The 19,352-nt window shown below is 38.3% G+C and overlaps 1 protein-coding gene across 2 annotated transcripts in view; it reads left to right on the forward strand.

Moving 5' to 3' along the window:
* Positions 1 to 8,838, forward strand: part of C3H1orf185 (chromosome 3 C1orf185 homolog) — a 61,879-nt gene extending 53,041 nt beyond the window's left edge. The window contains exon 2 of one of the 2 annotated variants that reach the window (XR_001917901.1): positions 8,780 to 8,838. Coding sequence is in view for 1 of the 2 variants with exons in the window: in XM_005678439.1 (XP_005678496.1) it covers positions 118 to 512 (395 nt within the window). In the remaining variant the exon portion in view is untranslated. Of the gene's footprint in view, positions 1 to 117; positions 594 to 8,779 lie in introns of those variants that run through there. The other variant, XM_005678439.1, reaches the window with a different exon arrangement.

Raw genomic sequence — 19,352 nt, forward strand, 5'->3', positions numbered from 1 at the left:
CTGAAAACCATAAAAAGAGTTTGAATTTTAGAAAGTAACATTATCCTTATATTAAGATTTGTCTCATGAATATGTAATATTTGTAGTAAATTTGTTTTGTTTTGTTTTGTTTTACAGCAAATAATGGTTATTCTAAAGATGATTTCTGCCTTGCAACAAAAAAAGTCATTTGTGACCCCTCAGAGTCTAGCTCGGCAACAAATCCCAGCAGTGTTACCTTAAGCTTATCAACATTACCATCTGATTTTTATTATAGCCAAAGTGTAGAAATAGCTGATGACTGGTATTCTGATGATTCTCAAATGAAAAAGAGCCCTCCGATGCCTTTTCTCGGGGAGCCTCTAATGGAAAAAGTATTTTCATACTTGACAACCATTCCATTAGAACAATGTACTGAAAATGTACTAAATATGACACTTTGTGATGATCAAAAAGATGATAACCTTAAGGAAATATTTACGCGAAGAAATACAGAGGTTGAAATACAGAACCTTCAACATAATACTGAATGACCTTTTTCTTTTGAAACTTTGTGTACCCTGAAATCATGTAAAGTTAAAACTGAATTACCAGCTTCTGAGTCTCTTAACATGTCCATGCTAGTATTATTTCTTTTGTTCTTTACCATAGAGTGGTCCTACTTCCCTTTCCAATTATTTGTAGAAACAAAATTACAGGAAGAAGTAGAGTGATATCATAAACATTAAGTTTAACTCCTTGTATCTCATCAAAGGATATAATAAATAATACAAAAGTATTTTAACATATAGGAGAAATACTTTAAGAAATCCTCAGCACAAATACATTTTAAATAAAACATTTGCAGCATTTCTTTATACTTCTGACATTTTCAGTTTTATTTCAGTGTGGGTAAGACTGGGCAGAATACTTCCATCAGCTATTCTGATTTTTAAATACATAAATCACCTACCATTTAAATCTTATTATGCCATGATTTTCATAAGCAATATAACTTTGTTCCTCTAGGGGAGCCTGGAACACTGAAGAATACAGAAAATAATTTTCTTTGCCCTATCCTATGTCTGTTTCTCAGAATGACCCTCTGACCCTTACCCCACTATGACGAAGGTATAAGCAGTTATGTTCATAAGCACCTGACTCAAGCTAGGATGAACCAGAATTTCTCTCTAGTCTGAGAAACCCATGGTCAAATTTCAATTTATGGCTCCCATGGATTTTTGACACCTACCCCATAATTAATCTTTTTTTTCTTTCTCATAAATACTCTTCATGTAATTAGGCCCTGTTTTTCTTTCTCTTCGGAAAAACAGTGAACTATATCATTACTTTTTGTGCTTAAAACACTCACACTGGGACCTGTGCATATCTTCCCAAGAGATAAATCATGTCTATTACAATAAATGAAAGGAAACTTGTCTCAAATATGGTAGTAGTATTATACAGGCCCATCACTTCTCTCTTAGAGAGGATATTACAAAATATTAGAACACCTCTGTCTTTTGAAGCATCTGGTCATATTTGTTGATTAGATTGTGAGAATATCTCTCTATATCTCTCTACATCCATTCCTAAATCAAAATAAGCCATTTCAGTTAGTAGTTTGTAAAGAATGGTAAAAAAAATTGGTCTCTATTTCTTGATTTTCTACCAACTTCTATCTTATTGCCTATCCCAGAGAAGAAAGTCATCTCTAATTTTGGTAAGATTCGAAATCTTCCCTAGAAATTTGGGGTTAGAGACAACAGATTCTAGCCTTGTTTTGACTAATCTCTGGAATAGAAGAGACATAAATTGGGGAGCAGTGGACTGCCATGTCCCACTCTGTGGTTTAGGAAGAAAAGAACAGCAAATCTGCAGTAAGAGAGCAGTGAAATATTTGCAAAGTGAAGAACAGAGATGAGAGATCAGAAAAATGTGATCCCTGGCTTTCTTAACAGTGCTCCATTCCCTTATTCCAGCCCTTCTTGAATCTTGCCCTTAGCTTAGTAAGGCACCCTCATATCTTAATTATAAATTCCCCTTTTTGCTTAAGCTGCTGCTGCTGCTAAGTCGCACAGTTGTGTCTGACTCCGCGACCCCTAACAGATTTGATTTCTGTTACTAGCCACTATCACTGAGGCCTGTTTTTAACTGTTTTGTTTTGTTTTGTTAGCTTTGGTGAGGTACCCTTATAATTCTTTAATAAATTACCCTTTTTGCAGTAAGTAGAGTTTTGTTTCTGTTACTGTAACCAAAGCATCCTAATCAAATTCTTGTCATTACAAATGAGAAATAAAAAGAACTATACATTTAAAGAACTTCACATTGTAGTAATAGAAAAAACTGAGTATTTCTTCAGAGCCTAATACATTTGCTTGTTTATTAATGTGTTACTTTGTATCATAGGTATATACCTTGTTCTCTTTGAAAAATCTAATGAGCAGTACATATGAAATTACAGCATGTCTTTTAAAGTGAAAGTGAAAGTTCCTCAGTCGTGTCCAACTCTTTGCAACCCTATGGACTATATAGTCCATGGAATTCTCCAGGCCAGAATACTGGAGTGGGTAGCCATTCCCTTCTCCAGGGGATCTTCCCAGCCCAGGGATGGAACCCAGGTCTCCTACATTACAGGCAGATTCTTTACCATCTGAGCCACCAGGGAAGCCCACATGTGTTTTAGGTCAGTGACAAAGGACAGTTTATTATTCATAGCAATATCCAAAGTATCATCATTTTTGCCTCATTTCTTGAGCCCCAGTTCCCAAAAGGCAGTGAAAAGAGGCCCAAATAATGACTGCACAGTAGATTGCATAACAGGAAAGAACACTGAGTTAATGGAAGCAAGTATTTTATAATGAGCAATAAGCATGCCTGCCCTTTGAACCATAGGAAGCCACAATATATTCTAAGAGTGTTTTGCTCCATATACATTGGTGAATAGAATTTGGCGTTCTGTGTGTCTGCTCACAGGCATGCAGAAATACAAGAGATCTGTGATTAACACTGCCATAGGGTATTGATTACAGTTTATTTTTAAATCACAAATACCTGGAAACCAACACAGATTAGCTTAGGAAAAATATTTTTATTTGTAAATCAAATTCAAATAATGGTTAAGCAACTAAATATAGAAAGCACAAGAACATCTCTTCTTGGGTCTCAAGAACAGATGGAACACGGTCAAAGTCCATCAAGACTATTTCTGTTTATACCAGTCAAGTTTTGATGAGGGGAAAATGAATCACTATCATGTATGAGAAAGGGGATTTTTAAGAGCTATATCTTAAATAGTTGTAGAAGAAGCTGGGGAAGTGAAGGTTTAGAAGAGAAGTTAGAGGATCAGAGAAGTCACACAGTCTGAGAAGCCACCTTGTCCAGCTGCCAGGGAGCCTGGGGAAGCGGGAAGGAAGGCTTGTGAGAATGTCTAGAGGAAGATGCGCCTCTGTGTAGCAACTGCCTTGACGGTATTTTATCAACCATCTGGTGGGGACCCTGGAGCCATTGTTTGTCAACAGGGTCAACAGTTAGGAAGAAAAGCTGTATGCTGGGGGAATGAACTAGAAACTCAGCAGAGGAGAGTGAGGACAATTTGGAGCCCACTGTCCTCTGCTGATACCACATGTAAACATGATGGCCTTCACAGAATAATGGCTTCTGCTTGAAGTCTGCCTTCCAAATACTGCACAGATTCCTTTCTTGGCCAACTCTAACCCATAATCATACAGGGGAAAGTGTACAGGGACACATAATTCTAGCGTAAGGAGTTAACAGAGTATAAACTATCTCAGTTCACTCATCAATTTGGCGTTCATTTGCTAGAGTCCCAAAGAGTCGGGCACAACTGAAGCAATTTCGCATGCATGCACACATGCACACACACTTTAACAATATTTAAAACTTCTGCAAAAAGAAGTAGCAATTGTGTTCTCATGTTCCATGATGAGATGATGCAAGATACCCCCTATAAAAAACAATGCACCTAGACTCTCCCCAGTGGAGGATACAGAGTCCCACTTGTCACTTTGTCCACTTTTGAGTGATGTTTCTCTTTTAGCGAGACAGATCCGCATTGAAATTCTGTAACCTAAATAATGAAATATAAGGTTAGCCACTATTTACATGTGTTCTTAGAGGAATAAGATAGAGGAAGAAAAGAAAAAGAACTGGTATATATTCATTTCAAGGTAGGAGTGAAATGCCTGTAACTACTGCCGTCGTTTTTGTAATTTGTCACGTGGTCATTGCTGAGACAAAATATTCACAACTGGATTACCAGGAGTAATAGAAGAGTCACTCTTTTCTACACCCTTTCTTTCTTGGGCCTGAGAATCCTGGCCAAGAGATAGAGAGATCTCACTATATCTTGGTATGGAACACATCTGTCTGGGCCATGAAAAGTGTTGCCATTAAAACTGGGTCTTCAAAAAGTCCCCTCTCGAACCCCCATACCATTCTATCAGATTCATGCTTTGGGTAAAAGGGAAAATGGTAAGAAAAGTTAATTCCATGAGCACAACCCTACTGACACACCTCATTTGATGTTAAGTAAAATTGTCTTCTGGTCAGAAGCGATCTTTTCAGATACCATGATGGTGAATCAGGTACCCTGAAGTCCAGGGATAGTGGTAATGGAAGAAGCTCTGTGGTCTGGAAAGGCAAATCCATATCTAAAGTGAAATTCAACTGAGAACACAGGTAATAATTTTCTCATGGTAGAAGTAGTCTGATGTAATCAACCTGTTACCAGATGGTGATACATGCTCCTCCCAGAAAATGGGGAACCAGTGTTAGTCTCTGCTTTTTGCAAGTGGGGCTCTCAGAAGTGGCTGTAGTCACATCAGCTTTAGTGAGTGGAAGTCCATGTTCCTAAACCCATAAGTAACTTTCATCCCTTTCAACATGGTTGTTTTCTCCATGAGTCTATTGGACAAGGACAAGGGTAGCTGTTGGAAGAGGCTGACTGACATCCATGGAACAGATCATCTTGTCCGCTTGATTATTAGCATCTTCTGATATTGCCCTTTGGGGAGCATTTACAAGGGCCTCCAATTTATCTTCACACTTTGTGCCCATTCTGAGAAATTTACCTACAAGTGTCTTCCTTGACTCCTTATTGGTGATTTTCCAATTGTATTCCTTACAAGTTTCCAGCCATCCCCCCCCACATCATTAGCCACTGCCAATGAGTCAGTGAAAATCTATACGTCTGAATGTATACTTCTTCCAGTCTATAAAAATAGGTCAGTGCTCAGAGTTATGCCTACTAAGACTGTCTTTCACTCCTGACCGTCAGAGTGATATATGAGCAGGGCTATGGTACTCCAACTCTGAATTTTTAGCTGATGCTGGCACGTCGTTCAGAAGCATCTGTGAACCAGGGTCAAATATTTCCCTCCTCAGTCAACTGGTGACAAGCAAGTCCACTTGATCTCATAGATACAAGTTGAGAGAAGACCAGGTAGCAGGAATCAGAGCCACAAGAATATTAACCATTTCCTCGTACAATTTCTTTGTGCCTTCAGAATCTACTCAAATTCAGTTTTACATGTCTTAATGCCATGTTAGATCTATCACAGATCTGTATGCCTAACTTTATCTATTAGTGAGTCAGACAACATCCAGTTCATGGCGAGCAGCTCAGTTCACCAGTTCAAGGTAGCTTGGTGGCCATGGTCACAGATTAAGCCTCTACTAGTCTAATGGCAAGCTAGGTGTTGTTTCCAAAAGGTGAATAATTATTGGCAGGTGTAACACAGCTTTGTTTGGAATCCTATAAACTTTGATTAACCTTATTTGCCTGCTGAAATCTCCATATGGCTTCCTATCTGATAGATGCTTCAAAGAGCAAAGATCTGCTGGGCCATATGGCCCAAGGGGCAGAACAACTAACTTGGTAACCTGGACCTGTTGCAGAGCCTTCTATTCTTTTGGGCAATAGTCAGAACTGGAACTCTTTCCAGTTAACTCAGTGAGTGAGAGTAGCACATCCCAGTGAGGTTTGTGTTGCCTCCGGTATCCATTGTACCTCTTAGTGCTTGGAGAAGTCAGATGCAGCAACTTGAAGCATCTTGTCCATTTCCATCTGAACATGCTCCAGACCGCTGGATGCTAAGAATTTACTGAGGCAACAAGCCCTTGTATTTTGTGGAATTTATTTCCACCTTCTGACATGCATATATCTTATCAAATTATCTAGAATAGTTGCTAATTCTTATTCACCATGGACAATCAGCATGATACCACAAATATCCTGTGGTGTCCATTCATGTGTAACGAAGATCAAGACCAATTTGGACTAGATTATGATGGAGGGTTAGAAAAACAATATAACCCTTGGGGGGAACAGTGAGGGTACAGTGCTTTTCCTTGCAAATGAAATAAAACTGCATCTTGTGGTTCATACTAACATGAATAAAGTCGGGGGAGTATTTGCCAGAGGAATAGCAGATACAAGGGAAAGTGTTGATTTTTTTTTTCCAGCAATGAAGCAACACATGAACAGCAGCTTTAATTGAGGTCTACCTGAATAAATCATTTGGAACAATCCTCTTTCATCTTCTAGAAGCTATCTGTCTTCTGCATAGGCCAGAGAAGCAAGCTGAAAGAAGAGTCACCATCCCTGCCTCTTCAAGCAACATTAATCTTTTTCATCTTTCTATGTGGTTTTGGTTTTGGTTTCTTATTTTGGTAGGGAGAAACACAGTGCCTTGCATTTGGTTTTTGCTACCATAATAACACTCATTCCATAGGTTAGAGAGCCTACATGGAGATTTTGTCATTTGTTAAGTATGTCTATTCCAATTATGCTTTCTGCAACTGAAAAGAAAACCATGGATTGGGTTTGGAATTCACTGGACCTGTTGAGATGGACCCAAACCATAACTACATTAGTGACCTGACCTCCGTAAACCCCTATTTGACTAGTGAACTACTGTGACATTTTAAAACTCCAGTAATTAGTATTAATTCACAACTGCTGTCTCCATTTAAAAATCTGGTTATTTCCCTTAGCCCAGTGCACCATCACACTGGAAAATGGTTGTATTTATTTGGGGGGAAGCCTAGAAGGAAGATTCACAGTGTGAATTTTCAGCAGAGCAGTGAGGTCCTTCCTCAAAACCATCTTTTATCCTAAGGGCTCTGGGTCTGAGAAAAAGCTTAAATCTGGGATGTAGTTGAGGAACCACAACTCTATATTGTAGAGATTCAAGCTATTTATCTAGCTAGAGCTTTTTCTCTCATTCAAATCAAGTTAGCTTTTATAGGTTAAATCTGTCTGCACTGTGGTAGACAACAGCTGAAGTGTCTGCTTGGCTCTTTCAGCTCTTGTTTTGCCCCTGGACACCTTGGATTATCACCTATGTAACAATTCAATAGTAAGCCATGGCAGAGGACCAAAGATACATTTTCCCAAAGACATACAGATGGCCAACAAGCACATGGAAAGTTGCTCAGCATCACTAATCATCAGAGAAATTCAAATCAAAACCGCAATGAGATGTTACATCACACCTATTAGAATGGTTGTCATCAAGACAAATATAATAAGTGTTAGCACTTAGTGGAGAAAAAGGAATGCTTGTGCACTGTTGGAGGGAATGTAAGTTGGTGCAGCCATTATGGAAAACAGGGTGGAGATTCCTCAAAGATTTTAAAATGGAACTACCATATGGGCCAGCAATTCTGGATCATATCCACAAGAAATGAAAAGCTATCTCAAAGAGGCATTTGTATCTTCATGTTCATTGTAGCATTAATTATAATAGCTAAGACACAGAAACAAGTTTCATCAGTAGATGAATGGATAAGGAAAATGTGGTATATATAGACAATGGAAGAGTGTATAGGACTATATAGTGAACATCTTGCCATTTGTGACATTGATGGACTTGATGGGCATCATGCTAAGAGAAATCACGGGAAAACAAATATTGTATAGTCTCACACATATGTGGAATTTCAAAAAACAAAACTCAAAGAAACAGAGGGCAGATGAGTGGTTGCCAGAGGCTTGGGGTAAGGGGTGGAGATGGTCAAAAGGTACAAATTTCCATTTATAAGATAAATAAGTTCTGGAATATAATATACACCATGGTGTTTTTAGTTAACAATACTGTATTACATATTTGAGTGTTGCTAAGAGAATAAAGTTCTCATCACAAGAAAAAAATTGCAACACTTTGGTGATAAACATTAATTATACTTGTAGCAACCATTTTGCTATACATATATATATGTGTGTGAAATCGTTATGTTGTATACCTTAAACTAATATTGTCAATTACATCTCAATAAAACTGGGAAATTTTTAAAGAAATTAAAATATATTTTAAAAAATGTTGAGCCCTGAATTGCAGGAGCATTTATATGCAGATTTGGTGTTCCACGTTCATTTTAGCAGTCACCAATAGGTGAAGGTACTTTTGTGGAAGTCCAGGAATCTAGTGTAGAAGTTCCAAAATACCACCAAAGAAAAATCTGAGAAGAAATATTTTGAAAATGGTAAGATAAAGAGTTTCACTTTGCCCATGTTACCTCTCCCTCAAGGTAGCAGGGCTTGGTGTCAAGAGAACCCCACAGCCTGTGATTTTGCCCACAGGAGATGAAGAGAATATGTGAGTGAGTACCTGCTTCTCCCAGCTGTGCAGGATGCTGACCAAGAGATGCTTTCCTTCCTCATCCAACTCAGTTTACTGAAGTGATCTGCAAGACTGTGTGATTTGGAGAGGGTGGGAGGACAGGGACACAACTGTGTCCCTTTGATGCATTTATATCAAAGGGACACAACTAATAGCTTCACTCTTCTTCCTACCAGCTGATCTGTGGATTCTATCAAAAAGGCCAATCATGAGACATCGGGAATGCCTTACCCTACCAGGATCATGAGAACTCTCAACTCTCTGTGCATCTCCGCCATATCTACAACCTCCCCAGGCTGGCTCCCAGCATGAGCTTCTATGGACAGTGAGAGCTAGCCCTTGCAGATGGCTAGTAAACAAGCACAGAAAGCCATCCCAACTCTGTGGGCCTAGGAAAAGGTTCATAAACTTTAGTGACTCAGGGTAGTGCTAAGGGGAGGGAGGCGGGGGGCTCTCAGCATCCAGTCTGTCTTTGCAGGATTAAGAAAAGGCATACAATTTTTAGAATTTCCCTTTAAGAGGAAGCACAAAGTATAGATTGGGCATACCCATAGAAAAAGTCTTTAAAAGTCTCAGAATTTCTTAGCTGTACTAACAGATGAAGGTACTCTCTCCTGAAGTCAGTCAGTAAATAACGGAAGAGATGACTTCTTCAAATGTGAAGACAACAATGCAAGACTTTAAGAAATAACAAAAAATTTTTTTAAATCAAAGAAATATTACACCATCAAAGGAACACAATAATTTTCTAGTAACCAATCCCAAAGAAATGGAGATCAACAAATTGCCTGGCAAAGAATTCAGAATTCTTATTAGTATTACTTTTGGTCACACTGCATGGCATGTGGAAGCTTAATTCCCAACCAGGGATCAAACTTGTGCTCCCTGCAGTGGAACCACAGTCTTAACCACTGGAGCACCAGGGAGGTCCTCAAAATAATTGTTTTAAAGAAACAGTGAGCTGCAAGAGAAGACAGACAATGAAATCAGGAAAACAGTGCATGAAAAAGGTTCAACAAAGAAAATAAATTATTTTTTTTTAATTCTGCAGCTAAGGATATAATGAATAGAATAAAAATTGTGATAGCATGAACAATATACATAATCAAGCAGAATTTTAAAAAATCTGTTAATTCAAAGAGAAGTAATTTGAAATTATCCATCCATCATCACAGGAATATATAGTTTATTCCAGCTATCTAATTTTATACCTCAACAAACTAGAGAAAAAGAACAAACTAAGGTCAAATTTAGCAGAAAAAAGAAAATAACAAGGATCAGATTGGGAAAAGGGTACAGACCAAAAAAAAAAGAAAAAGAAAAAAAATCAATGAAACTAAGAGCTGTTTTTTTTTTTTCCAATGATTTTATTTTTTTTTTTAATTTTTTTTTTAATTTTAAAATCTTTAATTCTTACATGCGTTCCCAAACATGAACCCCCCTCCCACCTCCCTCCCCACAACATCTCTCTGGGTCATCCCCATGCACCAGCCCCAAGCATGCTGCACCCTACGTCAGACATGGACTGGCGATTCAATTCTTACATGACCGTATACATGTTAGAATTCCCATTCTCCCAAATCATCCCACCCTCTCCCTCTCCCTCTGAGTCCAAAAGTCCGTTATACACATCTGTGTCTTTTTTCCTGTCTTGCATACAGGGTCGTCATTGCCATCTTCCTAAATTCCATATATATGTGTTAGTATACTGTATTGGTGTTTTTCTTTCTGGCTTACTTCACTCTGTATAATTGGCTCCAGTTTCATCCATCTCATCAGAACTGATTCAAATGAATTCTTTTTAACGGCCGAGTAATACTCCATTGTGTTTATGTACCACAGCTTTCTTATCCATTCATCTGCTGATGGACATCTAGGTTGTTTCCATGTCCTGGCTATTATAAACAGTGCTGCGATGAACATTGGGGTACATGTGTCTCTTTCAATTCTGGTTTCCTCAGTGTGTATGCCCAGCAATGGGATTGCTGGGTCATAAGGTAGTTCTATTTGCAATTTTTTAAGGAATCTCCACACTGTTCTCCATAGTGGCTGTACTAGTTTGCATTCCCACCAACAGTGTAGGAGGGTTCCCTTTTCTCCACACCCTCTCCAGCATTTATTGCTTGCAGATTTTTGGATCGCAGCCATTCTGACTGGTGTGAGGTGGTACCTCATTGTGGTTTTGATTTGCATTTCTCTAATAATGAGTGATGTTGAGCATCTTTTCATGTGTTTGTTAGCCATCTGTATGTCTTCTTTGGAGAAATGTCTATTTAGTTCTTTGGCCCATTTTTTGATTGGGTCGTTAATTTTTCTGGAATTGAGCTGCATAAGTTGCTTGTATATTTTTGAGATGAGTTGTTTGTCAGTTGTTTCATTTGCTATTATTTTCTCCCATTCAGAAGGCTGTCTTTTCACCTTGCTTATATTTTCCTTTGTTGTGCAGAAGCTTTTAATTTTAATTAGATCCCATTTGTTTATTTTTGCTTTTATTTCCAGAATTCTGGGAGGTGGATCATAGAGGATCCTGCTGTGATTTATGTCTGAGAGTGTTTTGCCTATGTTCTCCTCTAGGAGTTTTATAGTTTCTGATCTTACATTTAGATCTTTAATCCATTTTGAGTTTATTTTTGTGTGCGGTGTTAGAAAGTGATCTAGTTTCATTCTTTTACAAGTGGTTGACCAGTTTTCCCAGCACCACTTGTTAAAGAGATTGTCTTTACTCCATTGTATATTCTTGCCTCCTTTGTCAAAGATAAGGTGTCCATATGTGTGTGGATTTATCTCTGGGCTTTCTATTTTGTTCCATTGATCTATATGTCTGTCTTTGTGCCAGTACCATACTGTCTTCATGACTGTGGCTTTGTAGTAGAGCCTGAAGTCATGGCAAGTTGATTCCTCCAGTTCCATTCTTCTTTCTCAAGATTGCTTTGGCAATTCGAGGTTTTTTGTATTTCCATACAAATCTTGAAATTATTTGTTCTAGTTCTGTGAAAAATGTGGCTGGTAGCTTGATAGGGATTGCATTGAATTTGTAAATTGCTTTGGGTAGTATACTCATTTTCACTATATTGATTCTTCCGATCCATGAACATGGTATATTTCTCCATCTATTAGTGTCCTCTTTGATTTCTTTCATCAGTGTTTTATAGTTTTCTATATATAGGTCTTTAGTTTCTTTAGGTAGATATATTCCTAAGTATTTTATTCTTTTCGTTGCAATGGTGAATGGAATTGTTTCCTTAATTTCTTTTTCTACTTTCTCATTATTCGTGTATAGGAATGCAAGGGATTTCTGTGTGTTGATTTTATATCCTGCAACTTTACTATATTCATTGATGAGCTCTAAGAGCTGTTTTTAAGAAAAAACAAACAAAATTGACAACCTTTCAGTCTGACTAAGGAAAAAGAGATTCAAATAAATCCGAAATGAAAGAGAAGATATTACAACTGATACTGCAGAAATACAAAGGACTATAAGAGACCATTATGAACAGTTATATGCCAATAAATTGGACAACCTAACAGAAACAGATAAATTCCTAAAAAGATAACCTGCCAACACTGAACAGACAAAAATTGTGAATCACTATGTTGTACACCTGAAACTAATATAATAGTATTATAAATCAACTTGTACCTCAGTGAAAAAATTTTAAATAAAATAAAATTTTATTTAATTTTTAAAAAGACTGACTCATGAAGAAATGGAAAGTATGACTAGACCTAAAACTGGTAAAAAGATAAAATTAGTAATCAAAAATCTCCCCAAAATAGAAAAGTCCAGGACCAGATGGTGTACCTGGTGAACTGTGCCAACAATTTACAGAAGAATTAATGCCAGTCCTCTCAAACTCTTCCAAAAAATTTAAGTAGATGGAACACTTCAAAGCTCCACTTGCAAGGCCAGCATCACCCTTATACCAAAGCCAGACAAGAATACTACAAGAAAAGAAAGTTACAGACAGACCAACATCCCTGATGCACATAGATGCAAAAATTCTTGGCAAAGTATTAGCCAACCAAATTCAACAATACATTAAAATAATCATAAACCATAATCAAGTGGGATTTATTCTGGGGATGCAAAGATGTTTCAGTATTCACAAATCAGTAAATGTGATATATCATATTAGCAAAATGAACACTAAAAATCATATGATCACTTAAATAGATGCAGAAAAAGCTGTTGATAAAATTCAACATCCTTTCATGATTAAGACTGTCATCAAAGTGAGTACTGAGTGAATGTACCGCAACATACTAAAGGCCGTATATGACAAGTACACAGCTTACATCATACTCAGTGGTGAAAAACTGAATTTTTTTACTGTTAGATCAGGAATAACACAAGGATGCCCACTCTCACCACTTTTATTTAACATAGGACTAGAAGTCCTGGCCAGAGAAATTAGGCAAAAAAAAAAAAAAAAAAGATATCATATATAGAAAACCCTAAAAAATCAAAACAATTGTTAGAACTAATAGTTACAAAAAAAAACTGTTAGAATAAACAGATTCAGTAAAGTTGCAAGATACAAAATAAACATACGAAAATCACTTGCATTTTGATATGCTAACAATAAACTGTCTGAAAGAGACATTAAGAAAGCAGTCCTACTTACCGTCACATTAGAAACAATAAAATATTTCGGAATAAACATAATCAAGGAGGTAAAAGACTTGTACACTGCAAACTGTAAGCTACAGATGAAAAAAAACTGAACAAGACACAAATAGATTGAAAGAATATCAAAAAATCCATACTCCACAAAATGATCTACAAATCCAACACAATCTTTATTAAAATTCCAGTGGCATTTTTCACAGACACAGGGGGAAAAAAAATCCAAAAATTTATATGGAGCCACAGAAGATCCTAAATAGCCAAAGCAATCTTAGAAAAACAAAGTTGGAGGTATAATACTTCCTGATGTCAAATTATACTACAAAGCTATAATAATCAAGCACTATGGTACTGGCATAAAAACAAACACTTAGAACAATGGAATGAAATAGAGAAGCCACAAATAAATCATGCATATACAACTAATCTTTGACACGGGCACAAAGAACACACAATGGGGAAAGGATAGTCTCTTTAGCAGTGTTAGGAAAACTGGATATTCACACGCAAAAAAATGAAACTGGACCTCTATCTTACATCACTCACAAAGATTAAAAACTTAATGTAAGACTGGAAAATGTAAAAACTCCTAGAAGAAAACACAGGGGAAAAACTCTTTGATGTTGGTCTTGGCAATGGCATTCTATATTTGACACAAAAAGGACAAGCAACAAAACTAAAAATAAACAAGTAAGACTATATCAATTTAAAAGGATTTTGCACAGCAGAGGAAACTATTAACAGAATGAAAAGGCAGCCTGTGGAATGGAAGGAAATTTTTGCAAACCACCTACCAAATAAAGAGATTAATATCTAAAATATATAAGGAACTCATATATCTCAATGAAAAACACAAATACTCAAAATTTTAAAATTAGCAAAGGACCTGAATAGGCATTTTTCCAAATAAGACACAGAAATGGCCAATGGTACATGAAAAGATGCTCAGCATCTCTAATCATCAGGAAAATACAAATCAAAACCACAGTGAAATATTGCCTCACTCCCATCAAAATGGCTGTTATCAAAGAGAGAATACAAAACAAATGTTGGTGACGATATGGAGAGTAGAGAACCTTGGGCACCGTTTGTGGAATGTAAATTATTTCAGCCATTATTCATGTCGTTTCCTCAAAAACTTGAAAACAGAATTTCCACATGTCCAACAAACCCAATTCTGAATATATATCTGAAAGTGAGTATCTTAAAGAGATATCTCACCTCCATCCATGTTCACTGCAGCATTACTTATAATAACCAAGCTATAGAAACAACCGAAGTACCCACTGATGAAGGAGTGGAGAAAGAAAATATGGCGTGTGTGTGTATATACACATGTATATATACATATACACATAATAATGAAATATTATTCAGCTACAAAAAATAAGAATATCTTGCCATTTGCCACAACATGGACGACCCTGGTGGGCATTATGCCAAGTGAAATAAGCCAAGTAGAGAAAGCCAGTTTCTGTGTAGTATCACTTATACATGGAATCTAAAGAAAAAAAAAATGTCACAGTTATGGAAAAAGAGTAGAATTGCATTTGCCATGGATTGGGAAAATGGGGAGATGTTGGTCAAAGGGTACAGACTTTCGGCTATAAGATGAATAAGCTCTAAAGATCTAATGTACAGATAGTGACTGTAGTTAATAATACTGTATTACATGCTGAAATTTTATGAGAGAGTGAATCTTAAGATTTCTCACCATACACACTCAAAAAAGTGTCCTTTTTTGAGGACACTTTATTAAGTGTCCACCCACCTATTAAGGTGAAGGACATGTTGATTAAATTAAGTGTGTTAACATATCACATCATCATGTATACCTTGCTGCTGCTACTGCTGCTGCTAAGTCGCTTCAGTCGTGTCCGACTCTGTGCGACCCCATAGACAGCAGCCCACCAGGCTTCCCCATCCCTGGGACTCTCCAGGCAAGAACACTGGAGTGGGTTGCCATTTCCTTCTCCAATGCATGGAAGTGAAAAGTGAAAGTGGCTCAGTCATGTCCGACTCTTCGCGACCCCATGGACTACAGCCTACCAGGCTCCCCCGTCCATGGGATTTTCCAGGCAAGAGTACTGGAGTGGGGTGCCATTGCCTTCTCCGAGCTAAAAGTTTAAGTCCCACCTAACTCTGGATTTGCATTTCTCAAATCTATCTGCTTCCTTATAAAGTCAGAGTGATATTTTATAAATGCAAATCTAATATCATCTCTCCTCACGTAAAGCCCCTCAATTGCTTCCACCTGACACTAATCCCATCCTTAAACTCTAGGTTCCCGTCATCCTTAAGCAGTCCTGGAATTCATCAGGCTGTCTCATGCACCTATTCTTATTTCACTCCCCAATCCTTTAGCCTTTAAAAGATAGCTCTCTGTGGTCAGAGAGTAAAACTTCCAGTTACAAGAAGAATAAGTTTGGGATATCTATCGTACAGCATGGTGATTATAGTGAATAATATTGTATTATATACTTTAAGTTGCCAAGAGAGATCTTCACCATTCTTACCATAAGAAAGAAATATTAGTATGTGAGATGATACAGGTATTAGCTAATGCCATAGTAGTATTCTTTTAGCGATATAGAAGTGTATCACATCAGCATGTTTACACCTTGATATTACACAATGTAATATATCAATTATATCTCAATGGGGAAAAACAAGGACATCTCTCTGAATCCTTTATGAGGACTTTTTAAACCACTCCTTGCATCTCAGTTCAGCTCAGCCACTCAGTCGTGTCCAACTCTTTGTGACCCCATGGACTGCCACACGCCAGGCTTTCCTGTCCATCACTGTTTCCCGGAGTTTGCTCAAATTTATGTCTATTGAGTAGGTGATACCATCCAGCCTCTCATCCTCTGTCATCCCCTTCTCCTCCTGCCTTCAGTCTTTCCCAGCATCAGGGTCTTTTCCAACGAGTCAGTTCTTCGCATCAGGTAGCCAAAGTATTGGAGTTCCAGCTTCAGCATCCATCCTTCCAGTGAATATTCAGGACTGATTTCCTTTGAGATTGACTGGTTTGATCTCCTTGCAGTCCAAGGGACTCTCAGGAGAGCTGGCACAGTCAAATCCTTCTTCATTTGTACTGACATTTTATCTAGTACTAAATTCAATTGTTGTTATTATTACTATCTGTTACTACTACATCTGTTCATCACACGCACATATATTAAAATTAATTGTGGGCAGGTGCTACAGAGAGGTGGAGGAGCAAATGGCAACCTACTCCAGTATTCTTGCCTGTAGACTCCCCGTGGACAGAGGAGCCTGGCAGGTCGCAGAGTCAGATATGACTGAAGTGACTTAGCACACTGCTGCTGCTGCTGCTGCTGCTGCTGCGTCGCTTCAGTTATGTCCAACTCTGTGCAACCCCATAGATGGCTGCCCACCAGGCTCCGCCATCCTTGGGATTCTCCAGGCAAGAACGCTAGAGTGGGTTGCCATTTCCTTCTCCAGTGCATGAAAGTGAAAAGTGGAAGTGAAGTCACTCAGTGTGTCCGACTCTTAGTGACCCCATGGACTGCAGCTTACCAGGCTCCTCCATCCATGGGATTTTCCAGGCAAGAGTACTGGAGTGGGTTGCCATTGCCTTCTCTGGACTTAGCACACTACAGAGAGGAATAGAGGAGTGAGACCCTGGCACCCGATATTCCTGGCCCTGTCTTCTACCTGTTGGGCTGGACTGGCCACCCCCAGGGGCTCTGCACTGCCACCAGACCCTGGATACCTGTGGGGTACACATATTCAGAGTTTGACCTAGGATGAGCAGAAGCTCAGTGTGGCCAGGCTGGACTCTACACATCTCTGTGGTCCTGGCCCACTGACCTAACTGCTCTGGCCAGAAATACCAGTTGTTGATGGTAGTCGGTTGGGGGTGACTTGGGCAAGTTGGCGCTCACCATCCAGTACTATTTTGTAATGGATTGTGAACCAACCATCTGCTTTGTGTATATGTGATAAATGACAGAGCAGCCCAGCTAGATATTCAGGTTACAGTGGGAGATGAAGTCCTGAACTATAACGGTTCCTGAGAACTGGTGAGGGTTCCCTATTGCTCTTTTCAGTCATGGATAGAGGCAGTTTTGAAAGTATCTGTCAGTTTAAGGAACAGACTCTCAGAGTAAAGAATCATGATGAGTTCCAATGATTTTAATTGGCAATAAATCAGACTTGGATCATCAAACTCAGGTAACATAGGAAGAACACCAGTGGGCTCACAACTTACAGTAACACACCATGGAGGTGTCAGCAAAGACTAGGCTGAATGTAGACAGATTAAAGGAAACACTAATGATGCTTCAAAAATCATCTGATAGGGACTTCCCTGGTGTGGGCTTCCCTGATGGCTCAGACGGTAAAGGCTCCACCTACAATGTGGGAGACCTGGGTTCGATCCCTGGATTGGAAAGATCCCCTGGAGAAGGGAATGGCTACCCACTCCAGTATTCTTGCCTGGAGATGGACATAGGAGCCTGACAGGCTACATACAGTTCCATGGGGGTCGCAAAGAGCCAGACATGACTGAGTGTCTCACTTCACTTCACTTCCCTGGTGGTCCAGTGGTTAAGAATCTGCCTTTCAATGCAGGGGATGCAAGTTTGATCCCTGGTCAGGGAACTAAGATCCCACATTCTGCAGGGCAGCTAAGCCCACTCCACAACAAGAGAGGGCACAAGTCACAACGAAAGATCTCATGTTCCACAACTAAGACCCAATGCAGCCAAATAAATAAATTTTTAAATTATCTGATTCCATATAAAAAATATACTCAAACTGAAATGAATTTAAGACTTATGTTTCTGATTTGAGATACTAAGTGGTATTGTATAGTTGTCACTTTATTGAATGTGTACAACAGTCCCATGACATTTGTAGTGTATGCTTGTATGGCTTCAGGTTCTAGAACTAAAACTGATCTGTTACCACATATAAAAAAATTATTTGTATATCTGTCCCCACTGCTAAATTATGAGCTTCTTAAAAGTAGGTCTTTTCTCTTTTTAGTGTTTCTATCGCCAGGAATTAGCACAATGCGTAGCACATAGTAGACGTATAATAACCATTTGAGAATTCAGAATCAGTCCAATTAGCTTCTACCTCCAAAATATATCACAAGTATATTCTTGTCTGTATCATCTGCTGCTGCTCTAAATCAGTATTTTACCTTGCCTATGTTACTACAAGTCACAGCTATCTCCCTGCTCTTTTTTCTTGGCCTTGAACAATTCATTCTCTACACAACATCCAGAGTAATATTTGGAAAAATAAATCAGGTTATCATGATCCCCTTCTCAAAAATTTTTAGTGTCTTTCTGTTGTGCTGAAATTAATTCCTAACTCCTTGCTATGTCCTATACAGCTTTTTATTCAAACCACCTTTCAGTAGCTCAGTGTGTTCCAACCACTCGAGTTATTCTGCTTCTCAAACATATCACACATTTCTGCTTTGAGTCTTTGTGTTGTTCCCGCTGCTTTTAATCTGCTTCCAGAGTTTCGCATGGCTGGCTTCTAAATATTATTCTGATTTCATCTCAAATATCACTTCCCTAGAGAGACCTTAGCTGATCTTCATGCAGAAAAAGACCACAGAATTAAAAAAAACCATGTAATGTGGTATTAGTTTGGAGTTACAAGTATCCATATATATGTATATATATTGTGTGTTTGTATATTTATTTATTTCCACTGATCCCTCTAATCCTGTTATTAGTATTAGCATATTCATACTATATATGTTCATCCTATATATGTTAATACTGATATCTCATTCCAGTGGCAGTGAGCACAGTTAACGCTCAGATTTTGGTTTCTAAAATCTATTCCCCACTCAAGGGTAACAGTGTTCCTTGAAGAAATGGCGAATCTATCTATTTCTGCTTTATTGACTATGCCAAAGCCTTTGACTGTGTGGATCACAATAAACTGTGGAAAATTCTGAAAGAGATGGGAATCCCAGACCACCTGACCTGCCTCTTGAGAAACCTGTATGCAGGTCAGGAAGCAACAGTCAGAACGGGACATGGAACAACAGACTGGTTCCAAATAGGAAAAGGAATATGTCAAGGCTGCATATTGTCACCCTGCTTATTTAACTTATATGCAGAGTACAT

Source organism: Capra hircus, chromosome 3 (assembly GCF_001704415.2).
Source record: "Capra hircus breed San Clemente chromosome 3, ASM170441v1, whole genome shotgun sequence".
Lineage (NCBI taxonomy): Eukaryota > Metazoa > Chordata > Mammalia > Artiodactyla > Bovidae > Capra > Capra hircus.